At 34.5% G+C, this 25,696-nt stretch overlaps 3 protein-coding genes and 1 pseudogene across 6 annotated transcripts; 2 read left to right on the top strand and 2 right to left on the bottom strand.

Moving 5' to 3' along the window:
- The first annotated feature begins 871 nt into the window (after positions 1-871).
- Positions 872-2,797, top strand: LOC109613665 (putative gustatory receptor 98a). The gene is made up of 4 exons (XM_020038744.2): positions 872-1,412; positions 1,475-1,551; positions 1,633-1,791; positions 2,715-2,797. The coding sequence occupies exons 1-4, from the start codon at positions 893-895 to the stop codon at positions 2,772-2,774; spliced, it is 816 nt and encodes a 271-aa protein (XP_019894303.2). The 5' UTR covers positions 872-892; the 3' UTR covers positions 2,775-2,797.
- Positions 2,798-2,938: 141 nt separating this feature from the next.
- On the bottom strand, positions 2,939-15,057 carry LOC101899200 (splicing factor 3B subunit 3). 4 transcript variants are annotated; one of them, XM_059126055.1, is made up of 13 exons: positions 14,838-15,057; positions 14,310-14,542; positions 13,677-14,042; positions 12,934-13,408; positions 12,529-12,863; positions 11,361-11,668; positions 9,087-11,065; positions 8,832-8,889; positions 8,612-8,632; positions 3,708-3,761; positions 3,477-3,523; positions 3,222-3,287; positions 2,939-3,035 (listed from the first exon to the last, which is right to left on the bottom strand). In XM_059126055.1, the coding sequence occupies exons 2-7, from the start codon at positions 14,533-14,535 to the stop codon at positions 9,098-9,100; spliced, it is 3,678 nt and encodes a 1,225-aa protein (XP_058982038.1). In that variant the 5' UTR covers positions 14,536-14,542; positions 14,838-15,057; the 3' UTR covers positions 2,939-3,035; positions 3,222-3,287; positions 3,477-3,523; positions 3,708-3,761; positions 8,612-8,632; positions 8,832-8,889; positions 9,087-9,097. The 4 variants fall into 4 exon arrangements, with proteins under 4 accessions (XP_058982038.1, XP_058982039.1, XP_058982040.1 ...); XM_059126056.1 differs by lacking the exon at positions 3,222-3,287; XM_059126057.1 differs by lacking the exon at positions 14,838-15,057 and having other exon boundaries at positions 13,677-14,071; positions 14,310-14,449.
- A 3,010-nt stretch (positions 15,058-18,067) lies between these two features.
- LOC131803959 (THUMP domain-containing protein 1 homolog) lies at positions 18,068-19,183 on the top strand. Its single transcript, XM_059125973.1, has one exon. The coding sequence runs from the start codon at positions 18,221-18,223 to the stop codon at positions 19,160-19,162; it is 942 nt and encodes a 313-aa protein (XP_058981956.1). The 5' UTR covers positions 18,068-18,220; the 3' UTR covers positions 19,163-19,183.
- A 112-nt stretch (positions 19,184-19,295) lies between these two features.
- LOC131803958 (peroxisomal membrane protein PMP34-like) lies at positions 19,296-22,050 on the bottom strand (annotated as a pseudogene).
- Positions 22,051-25,696: the final 3,646 nt, after the last annotated feature.

The raw sequence follows: 25,696 nt of genomic DNA, 5'->3' as shown, positions 1-25,696 counted from the left end.
ATCCAAATCTAACCCGATCTTGACAAAATTATGAGGCACTTATTTCTGAGCTGTATCTGATATCTGGTACCAAAGATCATTGTTGTGGAGTGGATATTGGGAGGGGCCTAAAACCCCAAATCGGGTGAAACATATATATGGGAGCTATAGCTAAATCTGAATCGATTTTCGCCAAATTCGGTGCACAATATCTAAAATTTTGACCGATTATCTCCAATTTCATTAGGGTTCGTCCTTGGGCCAAATAAATTATTTATGCAAAATGTCATCTCGATCGGACAATAAATGCGGCCCGTACTTTGATTACAAAAATACATGGAATGGCGGACGGTTGCATAAATCGATGTAGGGTATAAAAATATGTATACTATTAATAATTTTCTAGGTACGTATAGTAAACAAATTGCTAAGATGACATTATCTTGCAATGAATAATGTGTCGAACATTTATTTAGTACCAGAGAAAATATTCATTCATTGCTAAACTTCTTACATTTTATTTCCATACCGAGTAGGCATACTGAAGGAAAAACCAAGCACTATGTACCGGACAAAAGTTGGAAATTTCCTTTATAAAAAGACATTGTGGCCATTGCGTATATTAATGTACATTTGTGCAGCTCTACCATATGAGATCAATGAATTTCATACCCCATCGTGCAGAATTATATGTTGGAGATTTATGCATCAAGTTATAGTAACAGTATTTGTCGGATGGCTTTCTGTGCTGCGTTTCAATCGTTTTCAAGATGTACTGTACAAAAAGTCTGATATATTCTCTGTTGGCATGGACTCTATGGGCTATGGCCTTCTATTACTCATTCATTTAATTGTCTACTGTGAAAATACCTGGAAATCACTTTATTACATTGAAATATTTAATAATTTTGAAATGATTTTGCAAAAATTCCAATTAAATTTAAAATTCAAATTAAACATAAGTCGTTTACACTTATACACGGTGGTGTTGTACAGTATGCTGGCGTTGAACATTACAATTACGTTTTTTGTAATCTATTTGCGGTACATAAAATCCTTGAACGCAATACGTCTATTGTTGGCCCAGTATAGTGAGTTTATTCTGAAACTAAAACTCACCGAATATGCTCTGTTTCTTGTCATTATAATTGTCATTCAATTGCATTTGAACGTTTTCACCAAGCATTATGTGAGACATACAATACCACGACTGAAGTGTATGCCAGAAGGACGAGAACAAGATGAAATATTACATGTTATTGGGATACTGCAGGATATTCATTATTTACTTATTTCCAATGTAAATAACTTGGAACACTATTTTGCCTGGAGTCTGCCCATGTTGATATTGAAAATGTTTTCGGAAATCGTATTGACCTCATATTGGATATATTTTAGTGTGGATTTTAAAATAAATCTTTATTTTCAATTGTGTAAGTTGGCGGAATTATTTTTTTTATTGGAAAACAAATGAAGTGTGTCTTCAATTTTTCAGATGGCTACTCCGTCATAGTCTTGCATATAATAATTGTATTTGTTATAAGCTGTTTATGCTCAAAATGCGAAAAGTTGGTAAGTTTTTGCTACACATAATAAATTATTGTTATAGCGAGCTTTGTACAAATATTATATATATGTGCATATGTTTTTTAGGATGCGGTGTTTTCAAATATTTTCCACATGACAAAACACGAAAGATACAATCCGTTCTTAAATGCACTACTGAAGGAAATGTCTTTGCAAATATTCCATCAAAAAATTCGTTTTACCGCAGGTGGTTTTATTGATGTGAACTATAAACTATTTGGAAAGGTATGTATAAAATGTTAATTTCTTAATCTTTTATGGACGGTGATTTTTAGCGATTATCTTTTTGGCAACACTGGCTCAAACAGCTGTTTTGTTCCACTATCATCTAAATAACGGTTTTAGACCCTAGGTCTCTTTGGACCAAATCCGTTTCAGGATATTTGGAGTCGATCTAGCGATATCCGTCCGACCATCTGTCTGGCTGGTGCGCACGATAACTCTCGAAGGGAGTATCCGATTTGATCCAAACTTAGTATATCGTAATATTATTGTCAAACTTCGGCCCACTCCTTCTGGTACCTCCCAAACAAAATGTCAACATTTTCAAAGAAATTAATTAAGTGCACAGAAAGAGTAAGGATATTTCGATTTTACTCCAACTTTGCGAATCCTAATATTTACATCAGTGCTATTATCGGTCCACTCCATCAAAATTTTGAACAATTATAGCTCTTATAAAATGTGATGTAAGTGTCCGATTGTCTTCCGAACGAAATGAAGAAGGTTGATAAAATTTTACTCAAATGTAGATTACGTCTACAGGACTTTTGGTATTAAAAATTGGCCATATAGGTCCACGTTTTGGTGTAGCCCCCATATAATGGTACCTCCCTATTTTCGATATTTTGGTGATTGAAGCTACATAATTGACCGGATCTTTTTCAAATTTGGTATTTGAAGTTCGTAACGGATAGTACAGCCTATGACAGAAAATTGTCCGTGTAGGTCCACGTCTTCGTATAGCCCCCATATAGGGTATTTTGATGATTTTAGCGGCTTTATTCACCGGAATTGTTTCAAATTTAGTATTTGAAGTTCGTAATGGATACTACAGCCTATGTCTGTGCATGAAAATCATATCTTAGATAAACACGAAACCCACATCTCTATCTAATCATTCAAATTGTGATTTCCTATAATTTCAGTTTCTTTTTGCAACTGTGTGCTATGTTGTCATCTTGATACAGTTCCATATGTCGGTTTAAAGAGGCCCAAGAGTTCAAAAAAGAAATCAAGCTAATTTTGGTTTGTGTTTTTTTTATTTATTTGTTTTTTTTTTATTACTACACGTCCATACATAAATAATTAAAAGAATTACAAACTATATGGTAATGTAATAAAATTAATGTAGTTAAAGACTAATAATGAGGGTCTTATGAATTAAACATTGGCAGTCATAAATGTGGTTGTTTTAATGAAAATGTACAAAGTGATTTGTAAGAAGGAAGCCGTCGTCCGTCCATAATCTGCAAGGAAAAATGAAAAAGAAAGATTTAATAAAATTGCCAAAGTCGATAATTCAATGCTTAATTATATCATAGAAATCAGCTACAAATTTTATAATCAAATTATATTCATAGTCTAACATATTATGTAGAAACATCATTAAAAATATATATACAAAAGTGATTTAAATATGATTTAATATTTACCTTTTTTTATAAGTTTATAGCTGGACTGGGTATCTCACAAAATGAATAAATGCTAATTAATTAAATCTGCAAATATGAATTAAAATGGCAAATGTTAATTTATTTGTTTAAATTGAAATAGTTTAATTCTTTAGTTTTAAGCTCAGCAATTCAATTTTTAATCAATGTAAATTCTTTAGTCTAACATATTTTGAAAAACATCACAAACATATACAATATGTAAATGATACAAAAGTAAATGGAGAACATTCTTACCTTTATGTGTTATAAGTAAAATTACTGGATCCATTGTAAAATATGATCTGTAATAAGATAAAATAGTAACAATTAATAATTATGTTTTATTCATAGAGCGGCGGATCAATATTTGTGTGGTAATAAATTCAGTTAAATATACTCTTCATTAGTTTCAGTAGAACGAAAGTTAATGTAAAGTGTTGTTCATCATAAAAAAATTCATATTTTCTATTCAAAACGCATGCTTACCTTTTGGAGATTAATGCAATGAAATACGCTTTTTGTTATAAATCAATGACATATCTGCAAAAGAAAAAAGTAGTTGTAAATGTTGTGTTTGTTTTATATAATTTATATCTATTGTATTGTATATTGTGTAATTATTTGTAAAATGACAAATGGTGGAAACATAGTCCATTATCCCTAATGTAACACAAGTTTAAAACACAAAATATAAATATATTTTTTTTAAGTTTTTGTTTGCCAAACTTTAAGATACATCTACTAATGTTGATATTTATAGAATTTACCAGACAAAAATCACAAGATCTTGTAAAATTTTACCCAAATGTTATGTTTGCATGTTTGCAGGATTTTTGGTATTAAAAGTAGGCCATATAGGTCCACGTTCTGGTATAACCCCCATATAATGGTACCTCCCTATTTTCTGTATTTTGGTGATTTAAGCGACATTATTCACTGGAATTTTTTCAAACTTGGAATTTGAAGTTCGTAATGATTACTATAGGTCCATGCCTTCATATAGCCTCCATATAACGACAACTCCCGATATTCGGTATTTTGATGATTTTAACATTATTCACCGAAATTCTTTCAAATTTGGTATTTGAAGTTCGTAATGAATACTAAAGCCTATGACAGACAATTGCTTGTGCAGGTCCACGTCTTCGTATAGTCCCCATATAATGGTATCTCCCTATAATGGGTATTTTGATGATGTTAGCGACATTATTGATCGAAATTGTTCCAAATTTAGTATTTGAAGTTCGTAATGAATACTATAGGTCCATGCCTTCATATAGCCTCCATATAACGACAACTCCCGATATTCGGTATTTTGATGATTTTAACATTATTCACCGAAATTCTTTCAAATTTGGTATTTGAAGTTCGTAATGAATACTAAAGCCTATGACAGACAATTGCTTGTGCAGGTCCACGTCTTCGTATAGCCCCCATATAACGGCACCTCCCGATATTCGGTATTTTGATGATTTTAACGACATTATTCACCCGAATTGTTTCAAAGATGGCTCATGACAAAAATTGCCTATGCAGGTCCACGTTGCCGCATAGACCCTAATAATAACGGATACTTTCGGTAGTGTCAACTATCAAAATGAGTTTATGAGTCAGTCGTCGTTGAGCATTGACCGAGAGCGGACGCATCTAAGGAGCGTAGAGCATATTACATTTTAAACTTTGTATTTATTCCCAGAATTACTTTTATTTTTAAATAAAAACCATCTTGACAGAATCAGAAGTGGGATAAGAACAGAAATCTACAAGGAATTTCATCATTTTGGATAAGAATTGCAGAAAAATACTCAAAGAGCTGAGAAACTAAGGCGTCAAAGTGATGTAGTAGTGAAGAGCTCAATGCAAAGCAACAACGACGACCAAAGGAGAAACCACGCAAAGGCACCTAAACTCAAAAGTTCGAGTGAGTTTAGTGAGAGTGTGTAACGTGCTCAAAGAGAGCAAAGGAGAAAGCATCAATCAAAGGAGAATGTACAAAGGTATACTCAAAAGTGTGAGTGAGTAGGACAACGATAGTACATCAAGGAGATTGAAAGCAAGACATAAAGAGGGGAACCCCGAAGAAGAAGTTTAAAAAGGGAAAAGTTAACGTATATTTTTAGGGCGTGCGGCTTCTAAAAAAAAGGAATAGTTCTAGATTTGCTGAAGTAACGAATTAAAAAGGAAAATTCACAAGGAAAAGTATGAAGGTGAAAATAAGTTCGTTAAAGGTTGCGGAGCTAGACAAATTATTACTGGCAAGAAGCTTACCACGAACAGGAAATAAGTCCGAGAAAATTGCTAGACTCATGGCTTGCAATGGAAATGACGAAGTGGAAGTTGAAGATTCAGAGTCACAGGAGGATTTCCATGGATTTGATGAAGCTGAGACGGGTGATGATTCTCTAACAAGTCAAATGCGAGAGCTAAAGGATATAATGTTGACTCTAGCAAGAAGTGTGCAACAGTTAACAACACTTTCAACAGAAAGGGCTATTACGTCAAATGCAGGGTTAAATTCAAGGGATACAGAACAGCAAGTTCCAGCTGAAGTAATATCAAGACAATCTGGTTCCGGAACATCTGGTTGTTTAAAGGATTACATAGTAATGATACCAGACTTCGATCCAATTAAAGTAAATGTTACATCAGTCCAATTCATTGACAAGGTTGAAACGTTGCAAAGGCTTCATGGATGGTCAGATGAAACAACTTTGTTTGCAGTTCATCATAAAATGAGTGGTGTTGCTAAAATGTGGATAGATGCTTTACCAGTGGTTGAAACATGGAAAGAGTTCAGACAACAATTTTTAAAGGATTTCCCAAGTCGAGTAAGTGTTGCTGACATTCATCGTGAACTTATAGCTAGGAAACGAAACTCGAATGAGTCTTTGGTGGAATATTATTACGCAATGTTGGCCATAGGGAAAAGAGGAAGCGTAGATGAGGCATCAATACTGTCGTACATCATAAATGGTCTCAATGATAGCAGCTTAACAAGAACACTTTTAGCTATGAACCCGCAGACATGTAGTGAATTATTAAGGTCATTGGAGAATTTGACCATACAAACGTATGCAAGGAAGCAAACAAAGAATGACGAGGATGACAAAACCGTAAGTGTCTCAGGTGGAGCGCCAACCAAGGGAGTAAAATGTTTCAATTGTAACAGGTTTGGGCATATCTCAACTAGTTGCCCACAACCATTGAAGAAGCCGAAGTGTAGTAAATGTGCAAAGATTGGTCACGATGCATCGCAATGCAAAGGTAAAGGTACAACTGTGGCAGCAATGACAGAAGAGTCTAAGGATTACTGCCCACCGGTTATGAAAGATGTCACGGTCAATGGTAAGACATATGAAGGTTTTGTGGACACTGGAAGCGACTTTACCTTAATGCGGAAAGCTGTAGTTCCAGAGGGTTGCGATATGGAAGTAACGTCAAAAAGAATGAAAGGTTTTGGTGGATCTATTGTTGAAGTGGTGGAAAATGTTCTGGCACTCACAACGAACATTAACGACTGGATCTATCAACTGCAAATGTCGGATAAGAAGCTGAAACACATCTTTGAAGTTCTCAATGGTAATTTGCAAAACGAGGCAAATGAAATTAAGCAGATCAAAGCGGACTATGTAATAGAAAATGGGAGGCTATTTCGCAAAGTCAACAATATGAAACGTATGGTGATTCCAGAAAGAGTCCGGTGGCGAATAACTAAGGCTTGTCATGATGATTTGGGACACTTCGGTGAAGAGAAAACTCTCCAAAGGCTTCAACGTGATTTCTGGTTCCCGAGAATGAGACGTTATGTAAAATCATACATTCAGTCATGTCCGGAATGCTGCTACAACAAGGTAAAAGGAGGCAAGGCAGAGGGTGAACTACATATTGAGGAAGTCCTACCAATTCCATTCAGAAGTATCAACATCGACCACATGGGTCCCTTCCCAAAAAGTAAGAAAGGAAATCAATATGTATTCTTGATTGTCTGTTCGTTCAGTAAGTACACCATTATAAAGCCAACCAGGAATACAAAGACTGCTCCGGTTATAACAGCGCTGCGAGAAGTTATGTCGATTTTCGGACAGCCACGAAGAATTGTATCGGATAAGGGAACGGCGTTCACGTCTAAAGAATTCCAACAGTTTGTGGAATACAACGGAATACAACATGTACAAACAGCAGTCCGAACACCAAGAGCCAATGGCCAAGCCGAGCGGATCAACCAGACAGTTTTGAATGCGTTGAAATGTCTAGTAGGTGATACAAAAGAATGGGACACTGAGACAACGACGATACAGTGGAGTATTAACTCGCAGCTGAATGCGACTACAAAGTTCAGTCCAAATGACTTAATATTCAACTTTAGTCTCAGAGATGTCAGTTACAATAGAATTATCCAGGCGGTTGGTGATGAAGAAAGAGAGAATTTCGATGTTAGGGTAATTCAACAGCAGGCTGTTGCTAACATCCAGAAACAAAAGGAAAAATGGAAAGCAAGATTTGACAGCCGTCATTCCAAGCCAACTCAGTACAAGGAAGGCGATTTGGTGGTGATAGACACGGTACCGCAGCCTACAGGAGAATCACATAAGTTGGATGCGCGGTATAAAGGACCATACATCGTCACGAAAATTATCGGAAACGATCGTTATCTGGTAGAGGATCTGCCGGATTTAAGTTTGAAGCAAAGGAAATATTGTGGTGTTATGTCGACCGATCATATGAAGCCCTGGTGCTATGGTGATCCAAGTCTCGAAATCGAAGATAAAGATGAGTCTGATGATGGTTCGCCCAGGAGGGACGAAGAGTCAGGAGAGGCCGAATTGTCAACTATCAAAATGAGTTTATGAGTCAGTCGTCGTTGAGCATTGACCGAGAGCGGACGCATCTAAGGAGCGTAGAGCATATTACATTTTAAACTTTGTATTTATTCCCAGAATTACTTTTATTTTTAAATAAAAACCATCTTGACAGTAGTTTTAAAATTTTTTACAGAATTTTTAACGGATTTCATTTTTTATTTATTATTTTATTTATTTATTTATTTATTTTTTTGAAAAATCCCAAATTCGTTCCAAATAGTGGATGTTATTCAAAGTTCCGGCCCGGCCGAACTTACAACTTTTTTACTTGTTATTTCTAAAAACTAAAAATAATAATCCTTGTAAGGCTGCTAAATCTCAATAATTTACATTTCCCATGCACAGTCCGCAAACTACTTGTGTTACTTTAAGGTGGTATTCCTCGAAAAAAAAAAATCTAGTATTATGATCAGAACAATTATTCTTCATTAGTTCTCAGTAGAACGAAAGTTAATGTATATAGGAAAATCATCATTTAGTTAATATGTAAGTTGTTATTTTAAAACAAAAATATTTATGTAAACATACCTCTATAGAACATGGGATGCCCTGGACAAGTAAAAAAAAAAACATAATTAATAATTTGCAAATAAAAAATTCAAATAACTCAACAAAATGCGTATATAAATGACAATTTCAGTTTAAATTAAATTTACACAAATCACAGAACAATTCATAGGTGTCCCAAGGTAAAAATCTTGCTCATCATTTAAATACTTTTACTTAACAATGCAAAGAGCAAACTTACCTTGTTTAAAATATATATGTAAAGGAAGATACGCTGCTCTCCTCCAGTAATGTGTGACCTAAAAATAAATAAAAAATAAAACTATTAAAATCTTTGCAAACCAACGTCCAAAATCCATATTCAAATAAAATAAACTATCAGATATTTAACGATTTACACTAATCATTGTTTTTTCATAGGTGTCCCAAGGTAAATCACAAAGTCATCATTAAATAACGTATCAAATACAAATAAAAAATTATGATATACACATACCATTTTCTCCCTTAGAATGCATAACGTGTTCTTATGTCTTCCAGTTTCTTGCACACCTGATTTGGTGTACGGAACATATCAGCGGCAATGGTCTTTTGTTTAGCTGGGTCTATAGACAAATACTGTTCACAAAGATCACCATCAATGACATTCTTAACCGGATAATAGGCACTGCGATAACTCAAATGATCACGGCCACAAAGTGGTGGATTCTCGTTGCGCATATGCATTTCCAAATGTTGAAAGAAATCGTAATCTTCTCGACTAGTAAATGGCACAAATGCTCCAACCGTACCACTTAATGTTGTGTATATCAAGGCTTCGGACCCTCCAGGTATAAGTGTAGCTTTTTGAAGCGACATGATTATTTCTCCCACATGATAGGTTGAAATATTTTCCGATTTTTGGGATGCACCCGATAAAAGGCCGCGGTCCCAAAGTGACTTGGTACCGGTGGGATCTTCATCAACATCATCCGTAACAGAATGTGGTAATCGCTGGATACACATATTACCAAACTTATCACCAATGGCAATGGTGTCATAATCCAATAGGGTCGTGGACGTTACCCACCGTGGATGGGTATCATCGGCAAATATAATCAATTGATTTTCAGCACGCTTATAACGTATGAAAAACACCGACTCCTGTACATCAGACACATATACACGATGTCCCATAGCTTGTATATTTACTATTTGATATGGTATATGTTTATTTTCGCATTTACGCAACAGCTTCTTTTTGCCATAATCATAGATTCGGAGTATACGCCCACAGCCGGCCAGTAATCTACCTTGGAATGCACACAGAGCTCCTGGTACCTCATCCAATTCAGTGCGATGCATAAACTCTAACGAAGAACAAGTTGGATCAATTTTATAGACATCGATATAACCACCGTTTGTTATGCGAGGATTTAACATCAATTCCTTGGCTATGCCCACTGCTAGATAGTAACGACCATCCTGAGTGACAGAAAACTTTAATATTGTCATCGACATAATGGCCTCATTTTGAGCAAGTGGTATTTTAAACAGGGTTTGACCTTGTATGGGGTCAATAGCTCTAATTTGAGAAGCCCATAGACCTACACCGGCTTTAGGTGCTGAAAAAATATCTTCCGGCAACACTTCATTAATAAATGCATTTGCCATTTCATTGGCCAATTCACGTTCTTCGTCGCCGGCAGCCATTCGCATTTCTTCGGCCATTTGTTGTTTACGGGCATTTTTGGTCTCTTCCGTATAGGCATTATGATCAGTTTCTGCCACAATCATTCTTCCGGTATCCGGATGTATGGCAAATGCCCTGGGTGTATATTCCAAGCCAAACGAAACTTGATTGAAAACGGCTCCCAATTTCTCCAAGGCCAAAATGCGTAAAGTATTTGTAGAAATGGCCACAATACCCTCACTACATTGCTCACTTGAAAATCCTGAAGCATATTCTAAGGTTTCATAGGACAATGGCGTCAAATGGAAACGATTTTGATAGTAATATGAGAGCCATGAACGGCTGGACATGGCCAATACAGCCTCTGAACCCTGCATACGTATACGGAAAAGTTTTACTGGCCTTGAACCCAAGTATCGTGTTCGTGTGTCAGCCAAATCACCAGACACTGGATCTAATACGGTACGCAATAAGACACCATTGCTTAGACCAATATTCAGATATATTGTGCCTTTGGTCGATACATTTCCTCGTTCACTTGGTTCGTCATTGGTGTTGGTCGAACTTTCCGTATGACCCATTTCAACGAGACACAGAGATTCAGCAGGTGATGGCAGAGCTTGCATAGAGCAAGGTGTTAGGCAATCATTGGGATCCAGTGAAATAATGCGTACGGTATTATCGGCTAATCCGACGGCCAAGAACCATGATCTCTGTTCACCTTCAGGAACAGTGCCCAAGGCCATGCACATAATTTCGGCAGGCATTTCGGAACGTTCCGTATATTCATTCAGTTCACCAGTCTGAAAGGAAGAAGTCGTGATAAAAATTTAGTGCTTTTCTATGACACAAAACAATTTGATCATGTCATAAATATGACTCAGTACTGCAGGACACAAAGTGCCTCAACATGATTGTTCTTTTTCGTGATTTATCATCATTGTCAAATATGTGCTTCTATCTACTCTAGCCTTGTTTTAATTTAAATACATTTCAACTTCATATGTTCACAATTTTTGTGAATTTGAGAATTAGAACAAGACTAGAGTAAATCAAAATAAAAGGCGAAATATTTTTTTTTTTTTTTTGTAAACTTACCGCATCCATTTCAAAATAGACCAATTCACGTCCCGACAACGTTATTACAACTTGACGTTGGTTTACAGCACATTTGGTAATCGACTTCTTGCCGGGTGCTCGCCATTCGTTGACACGTTTATCGGAACGTATGTGACGTATACCATCGGGATATACCTGCACTAGAGCATCTTCTCCCAACGAAGCACAGCACAGTGTTGGTGTTGTACCCAAAAAACCACTGTCCGTAACTTCCTCCACAGTTTCACCAATACTCAAGACCAGTGTTGCATTAACGAAAGACACAATAATGTATGCATCGAATTCATCTACGGGGAAATAAAAAGAACACCGAAGAAAAATGCATTACATAGCTGTATTTGATTAGAAAATATCTAAATGTGCCATGAACAATATTTATTTTGTAAGATGTCAGTTATCAAGAGTTATAATCAAATTAATTCAGCTGAAACACGGTTGATAAAATCACATCATATCTTACAAAATAAAATTGAATTAAGAAAACTTGTTTCTTAGTCGGGTGTAGTGGTAGTATCTGTTCTCTGTTTTTATAAAATATTCAAGCTTAATCTGATATGTTAAATTAGTTTATAACAATGTTGCCTCTTACCTATATTTGAGTAACTGGGTCATTTTATTATTTCAACAATATTGATATAGAAGAAAGGAGAATTGTGTGGTGTTGGGAAGAAGTTTTGTGTGCAACAAACAACAAACACTACACTCTTGTGCATCTGTGTGTGTGTTTCAATTTGGGTTTTGTTGTTTATCCTTTTTATTTTGGATAATTTCAAACAAATCTCAAAAACCACTCGTCAGGGTTTCAGCACACAAGAGGAGTTCAAGAGCCTGAAACAATAAAAAGAACTGGTGTTTGATTCCACTTTGCACAATTTTTTTTTTATCTTTTGTTCTTCAATATGGAAGTCCAGTTGGTATCACATGATATCATTGGTTCCATTTCAAATTCACCAGTTATTTGTTATAAAAATTCGTCTCAAGGATGAAGGAAATAAAAGTGTTACACCAAACCAAAGTGTACACCAAATATAGGCTCAAAATGCAAATATTTTGAAATAAGATGTATTTACATTTCAAATTATCTGCACTTATCCAAAAGTAAAATAGAAATAAATAAATCGAAAATGCTTGTTTTTTTCTTACTCACCATCAATGCGTTTCTTAACTGTCCATACAGCATTTGGATTGCCTGGTAGTTCAGAAACGGCCATTTCCGACACTTCCAAGCCATGACGCAAGACACGCAATGATGAACGTGGTCCTCGGCCGCATAAAACATATAACTGAGGAGTATCTTCATTTGCCAAGTCAGCAACATGTGAGGAAATGATGGGTGAAAATGACGGCATTTCATCGACCATTATAAGATTTTTCAGAGGCCTTGGTGCAAAGAAGAATGTCTCTCCTTCTTCCAAAGGCATGGCAGAGCTAAACTCGGGCTCATCATCATCGTCACCCAAGTGAGCAATTTGATATAAATAACTATAATTTGTAAACGAAAATGGTATTTAATACAATTAGCTGGTTTTGTTTAATAAATACGAAAACTTACTGGTTTCCAAACTCGCAAGCCACAAACAGAAAACCGGTTTTCAAAACGCACATTGACACAGCTGGTGGTACCGTATCGAAATATTTAAGTTTGATCTCAGACACCACGTCATCATCGGTTTCCAAGGTAACCTTAAAGATATCACCCTGTTCGGTTTGTACCAAGAAGAAGTACATGCTCTTGGTACGATGCGTGGCAGAACATATGAAAATCATGCCACGTTCTGGGTCATCTAAATCATTGCGGCGACGAGGTATAGGACAACGAATATCATGTTGGTCACCCAAATTTTTATATGTCAAATAATTTTCCGAACAAATAAGAACTCCGGATGGGCCGTCATTGCCACCGGGAACAGATATTAGGAAATTGGCATGTTCTTCCAATGGTTCGGAATATTTTCGAACAACATGATTCAAACCCAAGTCTAATTCGTAGAAAGTTAGGGTTTGCTGGGTACGCTCCGCTGCTTCGCCTAAAAGAAATAAACAAGAAAACAATGTTTGAAATATAATTCAATCTGCAGGCATTGAACATTTTTTAATTCTAACTGAAAACATTGTTAGCCACCAATCAGTGAAGTATTTGCAAAAGTATACAATACAAATACCAATGGTTCAGAGGCCATAATTTTTATATTGCACTCAGCCAAAGCCAATTATCCGGTGGAGATCCGAAGAACGGGCATGTCTAAGGAGTGCATATATTACTTAACATTTTAAAATAAGAGTTATCTATCTTACCTGTTGGATCATTATCGGCTTCTTCATAATCAATTTCCAAACAAGCAAACATGGGGTTATCGAACCCCACATCAACGCCGACCATGTGATATGTGAATGTATTCGACTTGTGAGCCTCCAAGGGGGAGGAAATTGTCAAACGTGCTTGAGCATCTCTGTTCAAAATGTATGCAAGTTTTTGTTTTTCAACTGCCCCAATCATTACAGCACGACCCTTGGGATCAATGGCTAGATACTGGCCAGGGACTATGCGACGACATCCCGATTTACCAAATGTCTCCTGATGGACTTTGTCCAAACAGTTTTTAGTGGGATTGTATTCCAAGATGACAATACGCCCAGAATCTGAACCGACCACAATATAGTCTACAATAAAATTGAGATTTATATGGTAACTAAGATTAATGTTGAGATAGTGAACTACATTTTCGAAATTAACACAAAGAACTGTACCTCAGAGTTTCAGTTCAATATGATATGAATGATCACATCAAATGCGACGCCAAGATTTATCTAATTTTTATAGCACTTAGTCGTTTTAAAGATGACTTATTGTGATTTCGAAATATCAGACTCGAAATCTCAATAGGGATTTGTGCAAATACATCCATATTAAAAATCAAAAATAAGTACCTTTATTGCCTCCAGTTAAACGAAAAGCCATCAAAGATCTAATGCAACCAAATACTTCGGTAGACAAAATCGTATGTACTTTGCCGGTATTCGAATCTGGCCTAACCAATTCCAATGATTTGCCACGTGACACGATTACCTCCTGCTGTTTGCCACCCGAAAAGTTGCCGTGGACAGCATGTGTGATGCCCGTGGCCTTTTGTAAGGTTAAATTGTATAAATACATATTTGTCCTACAACAATAATTATGGAAAAACACATTAGGAAACAATGTTCAAGAAAGTGAGGTTATCTTATATTCTAACTACTATGTTTTAATTTATCCTGCTCTCGTAATTCCATGGTGATAGTATTGTAAATGCAGTATCACCAAACGATGCAAATGAACAGAATTTTACTATTGCACGTCAAAAAATGCGACCAAAGCGTAGTTTAATGTTCTACGACCTTGGAGATACATCGTGCCAATTTTGACAAATAATCAAGTAAATACCAGCGAAATACTTTTCTACTATATGATTCAATTACCTTTATCCTATTTTAAATACGCAGTGACAAAAAATTGGAAGGATGTTTGTAGATTAAAGTCAATTTTTTTTCTCAAATTTGGGACCGACTGTACAAATGCCATGCGCTTAATAAAACGCTACGCCATTTTGTAACTCGAGTCCAAAAACGTTCAATATTATCCAGCTGCGAAGCTCGAAGTTTCCACACTGCCGGCTAAATTAAAAATGAAAGAATGTTCAATCAGGGATACGTAAGTCGACTTTCGATTAATCGATTGTCGTTATTGAAAAGCAGTGTTGCCAGTAGTAAGGATTTTTTCAGAAAAAAGGTAATTTTTAAAGGCAGAAAAAAATTCAAAAGTAGCATGTAGATTCTTGCAGGTTCTGGAACAGAGTAAACAATTTCACAATTTTTTTGTCACGCAAATGTCAGATACCATACTAATTTGACGTTTATAGTTACGCTACACAGCAATGGTACAAACATGGTATGATTGATTGTAAAATAATTACGTGTGCAACAAATAAAATATGTTTTTAAATTGGTTTTTGCAAAATGACATTCTTTTTATCTTTAAATAGTTATTTCGTTATAACATGCTCACACATAAATTGTAAAACGCTTTATTATTCCTATTGGATATGTGTATATTTTTTAAAGAACACTCATCTAATTCAAAAGAGTACACAAACATCATTTAACACTGCCTTTACACGGTGACATTTTTTAACCATGCCATTTTTTTTTTGTTGGTAAAAGGTGTAGAGAGACAAGGATAGAAGAAAAAATGGCACGATAAGCCACCGCACAGGGTTACATGCCATTTTCTTTGCATTTCTCTTTTTGCTTCTTCTGAATTTTTTATGATTTTGACATTTCATATTTTTGATGCCTCTCTTTTATTGTGATGTGATGTTTTTAGTGATTGAATTGTATAGTGAATTATATGAAAATTAATCGGAAGTATTAAAAAGTAAAAAAAGAAAGTTAAAATAAAAGTTAATAATGCTATATTTAACACCTCAATAACTTTTTCCATCATTTCTTCTTTAGTTTCACACATTTAATTTTAAATCACTTCTTTATAAATATCTGTTACAAACAATTAGCTCTATACGAAATACTGAATAAAATAAAAAGTCAGAAAAAATGGCAAGCACTATTATCGTAAAATGCCACCGTGTAAAGGCGCGAAGATTTACGCAGAAATTTTAAAAGAGAATTGATAAAAATGCCAGCTAAAAATTGCACCATGTAAAGACAGTGTAAGTTGATTCAATGAAAATAAAAAAGGTTGGGAGATTGGGAATGGCAACACAGTTAAAAGTCTACAAATCGACTATCTGAAATATCGATTAATTGTATGCATGAATTACATACGAACTGCAACCAACTTAATCTATTTCCGGTTGTATTTCTACCACGGTAGAAGAATACAGTTAGATGCATCAACACTTGGGAACATTGATATGTCAACATTTTTAAGATGTTTTTTTTTTTTTTTTTTTTTCAAAATAAGTAGAATTTTATATGTTTTCTTATACGATGTCAATTGGAGGTTGTTATGATATGAATTTTTCAACAATTTTTAAAAAATTAAATTATTTTTTATTCAAAAATTTCAATTCCAAAATTGGTTTGACAATTCAATGTGTCGCTATGTTAATTCCGCCCATTTTCGATCTGGAAAGACCTACTTTTCTTCGAGAGTAAAGGAGAATGAAATACATCTCTCCACTCGGTGTTTGTCCATAGACAAATGAAAATATAGACAACGAAATGCTCTCACCGTTTATCTTCGAAAAAAATCGGATCAGCAGATGTCGTCCATATCGTTTCAGGGGTTTGAGTGGGAATTTTGAAGTCACTCAATTCAAAAATGTTAAAAATAACAAAAACTGTAGGATATTTGTCAGCTGAAAATTATTTCATAATAAAAGAAATATGAAAAGTACGTGATGACATCGAAAAATATGGGAATATTCCAGTGAAATTCTTGAAAAACGATAAAATGTATTTTCGAAGTCGAGTGGCTTGAACGCGTAAATGAGCATGTTGACTATGCAAAACATGATGAGAGCCACCTGGAAAAAAAGACCAAACTAACTTTTCGTTGTCTATATTTTCATTTGTCTATGGCGTAAATGAGCATGTTGACTATGCAAAACATGATGAGAGCCACCTGGAAAAAAAGACCAAACTAACTTTTCGTTGTCTATATTTTCATTTGTCTATGGTTTGTCATTCCCAGCAACAACTCTTCGAAGGAAATAAAACTGCCTATTTCTATGTTAATTTCGCCCATTTTTTGATCTAGAAAGACCTACTTTTCTTCGAGGGTTAAGGAGAATGAAATACATTCCTTACTCGTTCTTCCTCTTCCATTGGAAATTATTTTGCATAAAAAACCGAGACCCTAGGATACTGCAGACCAGATATTACACATCAGTGTCTATCAAGGACATCAATTTACTTATTGAAATACATTCCCAGACAACAACGTTTAAAATATTTGTCGGTTTAATCATAGACAAATGAAAATATAGACAACGAAATGCTCTCACCGTTTATCTTCGAAAAAAATCGAATCAGCAGATGTCGTCTATATCGTTTCAGCGGTTTGAGTGGGAATATTGAAATCAAATCTAAAACGTTAAAAATAACAAAAACTGTAGGATGTTTGTCAGTTGGAAATTGTTCCATAATAAAAGAAATGTGAAAATTACGTGATGACATCAAAAAATTCCGGAATAATCAAGTGAAATTCTTGAAAAACGATAAAATGATTTTTCGAAGTCGAGTGGGTTGAACGCGTAAATCAGCATGTTGACTCATAGACAAATGAAAATATAGACAACGAAATGCTCTCACCGTTTATCTTCGAAAAAAATCGAATCAGCAGATGTCGTCTCAGGGGTTTGAGTGGGAATATTGAAATCACTCAATTCTAAAACGTTAAAAATAACAAAAACTGTAGGATGTTTGTCAGTTGGAAATTGTTCCATAATAAAATAAATGTGAAAATTACGTGATGACATCAAAAAATTCCGGAATAATCAAGTGAAATTCTTGAAAAACGATAAAATGTGTTTTCGAAGTCGAGTGGGTTGAACGCGTAAATCAGCATGTTGACTATGCAAAACATGGATAAAAAGACAAAACTAACTTTTCGTTGTCTATATTTTCATTTGTCTATGTTATCTCCTCTTTCGTAAACTCGACTATTTTGTTCTCTGTTTATTTTTTTATACCGGCATTCTCTCTATCATATGGGACATATTTATCTGTGTGCAAACTCATTCAGTTTCATTCAGTGAATATTTCCATTAAACTACTCCACTCGACACGTGTATTTTGCAGTATAATAATAAAAATAATAAAATATTAGTTAATAACAAATTATGAGTGGACCACCAGCCAAAAAGCAAAGATTCCAAAACAAGAAGAAATTCTATCAGCCTAGTAAAAAACAGTATCTGGAAGTTGGACACAAGGGCTTTTTGGCAACATGTAACTTTAACGAAAAGGATTGTGTGAGAGAATGTTACAACATTCTGAACCAATATGCTGATGAATTGTATGGAGAGGAATCGTGTGAGGAGTTGAAGGCGAATGATCAAGTACAAGAAGATGCTAAAACGGAACAACCTGAATCCGATGATATTGCAGATGCACTACAAAAACAAATTGATGCCACACAGCAAAAGGCCAAACAGACCAAAAGACGTTTTCAAGTTGTTGATACAGGTGCAACGAACTGTGTTTTTATAAAAACAACATTAGCGGATCCCACAGCTATGACAAAACATATCGTTAAGGATATAGCAGAAACTAAAAAGCAAAAGACTCGATATCTGTTGCGCCTATTACCCGTTGAAATTGTTTGCAAGGCCAATAACAAGGATATTGTCGATAGTGCCGGTCAATTATGCGACAAATATTTCCTCAATGAGCCAACAACGTTCTCCATAGTATTCAATAAACGTTTTAACAACGACATCAGTAGAGATACGTTAATCAAAGAATTGGCAGATATCATACATGCGAAAAATGTCAAGCATAAGGTTGATTTGAAATATGCCAAAAAGTCACTTATCGTGGAAGTCATTAAAGGTCTTTGCTGCCTATCAGTGGCAGAAGATTATATGGGCATGAAGAAGTACAATTTAGTCGAATTGGGTAGACATAATGCAGACTATGATGGAAAATCTGATAAATTGCCATCGAAAGAGTCCAATGAAGACAAAAAAGAAGTGGAGGAAAAGAGTGGTAGTGATACAAAAGTTGACAACATAAAAGAGAGTTGTGATGAAACAAAAGATGAATGTGAAAATAAAAATTAGTTTCACGAAATGAAATACCTACTGTTGATGTGTTTTAATAAGTTATAAATTGTAAAAGTACATAAAAGTTCAATCTTCAGTTTAAAGCTGATTGGGTCCACATTTTATTTTTTTCTTTGCTTTTTTATTTAAATGCCTTTTTCACATGGTTTTGTTAACTTAAAAAAATAAATTTGTATTGTTCAATCAATAAATATGCACCTGACTCCATAATGTTAAAATAATAGCCATAACTTAAACATTATTAAATAAAATAATTAGTGGATAATACCATGGAATTTACAACATTCCAAGTCGCACAATTGACTACCAACACTTTAAAGAAAAGGAATTTACTCCAAATTATATAAATATGTTTGGGTAAATTATTTCGTTGGAGTCTTTTTCAAAGCAAAAATACTGTATTATTAATTTTTTCATAGGCCATAAACATTAATGCCGCTGTTAACACAGTTTGCAGTATCTTTGCCTCCATGCCACGGAAGAGTCCTTTTACACCTTGATGCTGGAATATATCCAACATCATTTTAATAACGCCAACATCTTTTTGTGCCGCAGCATGCTTGGATGTACTTGCCCCCATTTTGTTCTTTCGTTCGGTGCCTTTGCTTAGTTTGAACCAATTGCAGAGGATATGTCATGACAGTGGCAAACGCTTTCGCTATCGCTCCAATAACAAAATATCCCAGGCTGGATATTTCACTACTTCTGTTGTATTTTATGTAATTACGTTTCAGCAATTCATACATCATAAATTGCAGTGATGGATTGGAGACTAGAATTAATGACGGTATTGTTCCAGACCAGAGGCCCTTAACACCCTCCGTTTTGGCAACATAACGTAGGCCAGACAGAAGGGATTTATAATATTTATTAACTTCATCTGATGTACCGGCAACATCGCGCATACGCAATCTAGTATTTACAACCCAAAAGGGTGTTGTGCTAAAGACGTTGATGATACCAGCTACGGCACCCAGCATCAAATCTTTAAAAGCATTCTGTTGTTTTTTATCACCACCACTGCTTATCGCTTTAAGACAGTGAAATGCATAAAAATAAACAAAATTAGAAATGCATAAACTTTGCAATACGGGACCAAGACCACGGTATAATGATTGGAATCCTTCCCCTAGCACGATTTCCTTAATTACTTGCATGGTGCTTCGAGCTTCGCCATTCTTTTCGGGATCTTCAACTGAAAATAAATATTAAATTATAATTAAATAAAAAAAGTAACAAAAGTTTGAAAAAACCTCGTCCAAATCTACTATTCGCCCTTTATTAATATGCTTTAAGTAGAGGTAATGAAATGCTAAAATACAGCAATAGTATCAGCCAGCTTATTGAAGACACTACATTGTATCACGCCAAAACATGGACATTTTTCATTATTTCGCAAAGATGGTTTCAACCTCTTAAGAAATCGAAATACAAATTTATAACAAACCCATTGTCAATAGAAGTACCTCTATCGATCAAACCCTTCTATCTTTTATAGTCCGACATACAATATTTATCCATTATTTCTTCCGTCTTCTGCCAATATAACTCCTGGGTTGTATTTATACATGGATTTCTTCCGTCTTCTATCAATATAACTCCTTGATTGTATCCATTGACTTTTCATTCCTCCCCATTCCTTCGTATGAAAAAGACCTATTTATGGATTTATCTCTTTTTTAACTTGCATTTGAACTTTAGACTTTCCCAAATGTATAGGCGTAAGCCTTATCTCCTTGACGTCAAAGTTCGATTTGGTTTAAATGAATATAAACAAAAAGTGCATGTTGTGGAGAAATATTGTAATACACATATTCAATAATGGAATATACTTCGATAACAAACCATTAAAGGCAACTTTTATTGCAACAGCATTTTTTGGCTTAAATTTTTAATATGGTTACACACATGAGAAATGTGTGGGGTACTTTCCTATACAAAGCTTAAATGTTTGCTTTTTACGTATTGATTCAACTATCAATTAGCAAATATTTAACATATGTAAATATATATATAATAAAGGTACTTACGTTGCAATCTGGAACGAACTGTGTCCAATGGATAAAATGTTGACATTGCTATACATCCGCCCTGGAATGGAAAGCATTTTGAACAATAATTGTCATCATAAAACCAAAATGCATATGCATACTACTTACAGCGGCGCCAGACATGGCATGTACCCATGAATCGTATGTGAATACTTGACTTAATTTCGATGCAGCCACCATTTTTCATATAGTATGTATTTGGGCGTTGTTAAAATTTTCCAAATGTAAATATTTTCTTACAATTTATTTTTCACAGAACGACCTTTAAACCCTTTTTCCTAATACACTTCATTTACTGTTCTGTGATCGAATGGCGAATACATCCAATGGAATAGATTTGTTTAGCCTCAAATTCTAATCGTTGACCCCAGCTGATTATATATTGATTAGATAGATATGAAAAAAGTTAGAGGGTTGATTCCTTTCCGATACCGGCTTCTTCAACTTTTCGCGTCCTACTATGCCGCAACCAACTAATTTTTAACATGACATTGTATTAATGTTAATTTACGTTCTTTTGTGATGATATCTGTTGAACTTTTGCTCGTCGTGTTTTTTACATTTGATTTTTATTTATTTGTAAATCTAGTAAACAATGCAAATTAAAGTAATTGTGAATGAAGAGAGAGAGAGAGAGAAGGAGAGAACGCGAGTTGGATTTCTTTCAATTAGAATTGTTTCATTGTTTCACCAGGCATATTTACTGCGTAATTTGTAAAAAATGTTTAAAAAATATTACTTTATTTTAACTATTAACAATATTTGCACAGAAAACTAAGTAATTATTCTTTTGCCTCTCTGCTGCTTTTGCTTTGTGCAGGGTATGTTCAGTGTGTGGTTCAATGTACATAGTTGTATTAGAATAGTAGTAGAAAACTTGCAAATAACCCCTTTTCCCGTTTAGCACAGCAACCATTATGAACAGTGTTTTAAGACTTACTATTGCCGAATTTAGTAGAAACATCAGATGAAATGGATTTACATATGTGCCGTCATTTATGTGTTTCCTGGTGTATGTCAAAATTTGCCATTTTATATAGGACTCATAATATTGCTATCACACCACTTTCATATGCTTTTTTTTAATTTTCTTTGGTAACACTGTAATTATACTGAATTTTTTAGAATTACAGAACTTTTTACCGTAAATTTAAATTTATATACACACAACACTTTTGATTAAATTATATTTTAACGAAGAAAAGGCCACGCTGATATCGGCCATACATTTACACAAATTTGTTTCTGATTTTGCAAGAGATTTACAGGTGAGATGAAAAACTGCAACCAACTTCAGACTGCTGTCATTTCTATGCAACTCGTCCGACAGCTGTTAAAATTATTCCAGTGACAGCTCATTATATTGTTTACAAGCGTTCAAAAGCCTTTTGGTGAGAATTTTACAGAAAAAAGCTATTCGTGATGGAATCCAAGCGTGATGGTGTGATTCTTTATATTTGCTGGAAAACACAAGTGGCTATAGTTAGAACACTCCAACATTTAATGTGAATAAATCTTTTGTGTCTCGTACCATCGCTCGTTACCGTGATACTGGTAGCGAAACCCGACGTCAAGGAAGTCGACGGAAGAAAAGCAACATCAGCAGAAATGGCTCGGAAGTAAAGAGCGACTTGATCGAAACCCACGTCGCAGTGGTCCAAAAATGGCTCGTGAGCTGAACATATCGCAACATTCCATTCGGCAATATTGAAAATAAGCTCTGCGTAAAGCCATTGAAATTCCAAAAAGTGCAAGAACTTACACCGCAGCAGAAAGAAAATAGACTCAAAAGAGCTGAAAGTTGCTAAAAATTATACCCTGTACCCCCAAAATTGTAGACTAATCGACGTAAAGTTTTGCATTCAATTGCAAATGTTTTAAACTAAAAGTCATTTCCGGTGAAATCATAAACTCATGAAAAAATCTTAACATTGAATGTGATTTTTCAAAAAAAAAAAAAAAAAAAACTAAAATTACCCAGAAATACGGGTTCAAGATCCGGATCCACTTACCCATATAAAATGTAGGTATCGCTTATGAAAATACCTATCCAACAAGTGGTCACTTAATGGTGTTATTTAAAGCGGTTCGGAAGTTATAGTCAAATTATCGATTTTATAGACCCTGATTTTACCAAAATGATAAAATTTGTGCTAATACCTTTTCTGGGTCCAGATATTCTCTTCTGGGTATGTTCAAACCGGCTACGCGAACTGAAGTTTTCTAAATTGAACAGTTGTTGTAAGTAGCCGGCCTTCGGCGGTCATGCGACCACTTGTTGGATAGGTATAAGTTTTCAAACGATACCTATATTTCCTAAATCGGGTAAGTGGATCGGGGAAATCAATTTCCCGGAATCAGGGTAAAATAACTACCCCTGGAAAAAATTTCGAAAAATCAAAGAGTTTTTATTAAACTGAGTTGTTCCAATTGGCCACAGCATTGAGGTTTTTAGTGCTAGGATCTTATTGGATCAGATTCGGAAATGACTTCAATATTTCCAAATTGTTTTGCTGTTGTTATTTTCATGGTCAAATATCAAATACAAATTTGTTTAAATATCAACATTGACTAAAAAATACAATGTTGTCACAATTTTTACGGCGACAGTTATTCTCTAAAAACGACTTCACGTCGACTGTTATATCGACAATGATAATAGCAATCATTCATCGCCATCGACAAAAAACGACAACGACCTTATTACCATTATTATCGCCTCGACTTCATTTGCGACAAGGACTGCAACGTAATAGGGCCGATTAGCACGGTAGAGGAAAATCGTATTTGACAGTGTATTGACAAAAACGCTGAACATTTCCCTTTTTCGACCTTTTTTTTGACTCAATCCTATTTTTTTTTGCACTTAATTTGATCCAGTATTCTAGGTTCATTTTAAATGTTATGTTTTACTCATTCCAATTTTATAATTCAAATTTAGTATTACTTTGTTTCCAACGGTTTAAATGTACACCAAAACAAAAATACCCCAACACAGAGAATACAGAGAATAGAATTTTTAATTGAATATATTGAAACTTGCAGTATCCGTTTGTTTAGTTTATTATTTATACGTTCTTTTTCATGTATGCTATTATTAATATTATTTAGTTTTTGTTGTTTATCAGATAAATATGTACAAACTTATAATCTAAAATTAAAAATATGTAATTTTTTTTGTTTGTTTGTTATTTAAACAAATTGTATGCATTCATTTTTTTTTCTGGTTATTTTAAATTCAAAAGAAATTATTTCCATTGTTTCTTTTCATTCTTATTAGTTTTTCTCTTCTCTGGCTAAATATAGGAAATTCACATAAAGTGTGATTGTTTTTAATATAAAATAATTGCATATATGTTTAAATAAAAACATATTTTTTGTAAGTTTATTTGTTTCATTTTCTGTTTTACTAATATAATATATAAATGTTTATTGTGAATCAAATAAAAAAGTGGTTCTGTGATTTCATAATTGATAAATATGTTTTTTTTTCCAAAATAGGAGTTTCTATGGAGATAACTTATGAAAAAAGTGAATAACATGGATCATAAAAACTTTGCATATCGTTTTTATTGTATAGAACTGTAGCTAAGTACAACAAAAAAGCTACAAATGCAATGGTGAACTATCAAATATAAAATTTGTGGAGAAATTCATGCCTTGTGGCACATAACAAAATCAAATGGGAATAATTAAAGCAAAAAAAATCTAACTAAATATAAAAAAACAACAATTTTTTAATAAAAACTTATAATAGATTGGTTTCAATGAAAAAACGCAAGCCGAAAACAGTAACTAGAAATAGCTATACACAATACATTAATCATTATTATGTGTGATTGGCATCTCTTGCACTGCTTTGCTTCGACGTCGTGTCCATTTAATTTTTAAGACACTTTTTGAAATTTTTAGCAATGGATTCCATTCTTTTTCTTTTTCTCATCATTTTTTTTCATCATATAGTCCGAAAATACAATAATCATTTTTATTTTATTTTACTAAAACATTTGAAATTACGTTAGCATACTTATCAATTAGTTTTTATTTGTATGGGGATAAACAATCTGGTTGGTTAAGAATCATTGCGTCTATGTGTATTGTTAGAATTATCCACCACCAGTACTAATCATATTCTTGCGGACAAACTTATGTGGAAATCTCTGAAATTTGAATTTATTGCGATGAAAGTTCTGTCGAAAGCCACCGCCGCTTCCACCCGTATGATGATAACGTTTCCAGCGCTTTTGATTTTCTTGCTCCTGGAATGGATTGTAGCCTGGCGTAGGGGCATTGGCATAAGGATCCCTAGGCGCTTTAAACTTTTTCTGACGACCCCGATCCATTTCGTTTTCTTCATCGTCCTCCCCATCACGTTGACGTTGTTCTCGTGCATCAGTTATTATCTGGAATGGAATAAAAGACAAAACATGGTGGTTTTGTGTTTCGGAATCAGGAGGCAAAAAGTAATATTTGTTGTTCT

The sequence above is a fragment of the Musca domestica genome, unplaced genomic scaffold (genome assembly GCF_030504385.1).
Source record: "Musca domestica strain aabys unplaced genomic scaffold, Musca_domestica.polishedcontigs.V.1.1 36, whole genome shotgun sequence".
Lineage (NCBI taxonomy): Eukaryota > Metazoa > Arthropoda > Insecta > Diptera > Muscidae > Musca > Musca domestica.
The sequence above is the reverse complement of the archived record's forward strand: the minus strand, read 5'-3'. Positions and strand labels throughout refer to the sequence as shown.

Bases quoted from the DNA above. Each gene is read 5' to 3' on its own strand.
- LOC109613665 (XM_020038744.2), top strand. From the start codon at position 893: ATGATTTTGCAAAAATTCCAATTAAATTTAAAATTCAAATTAAACATA. The intron at 1,413-1,474 runs GTAAGTTGGCGG...TCAATTTTTCAG, and splicing joins AAATCTTTATTTTCAATTGT to ATGGCTACTCCGTCATAGTC. The intron at 1,552-1,632 runs GTAAGTTTTTGC...TATGTTTTTTAG, and splicing joins GCTCAAAATGCGAAAAGTTG to GATGCGGTGTTTTCAAATAT.
- LOC101899200 (XM_059126055.1), bottom strand. From the start codon at position 14,535: ATGTATTTATACAATTTAACCTTACAAAAGGCCACGGGCATCACACAT. The intron at 14,043-14,309 runs GTACTTATTTTT...ATTTTATTGTAG, and splicing joins TTTAACTGGAGGCAATAAAG to ACTATATTGTGGTCGGTTCA. The intron at 12,864-12,933 runs GTAAGTTTTCGT...TACAAATTATAG, and splicing joins GCTTGCGAGTTTGGAAACCA to TTATTTATATCAAATTGCTC.
- LOC131803959 (XM_059125973.1), top strand. From the start codon at position 18,221: ATGAGTGGACCACCAGCCAAAAAGCAAAGATTCCAAAACAAGAAGAAA.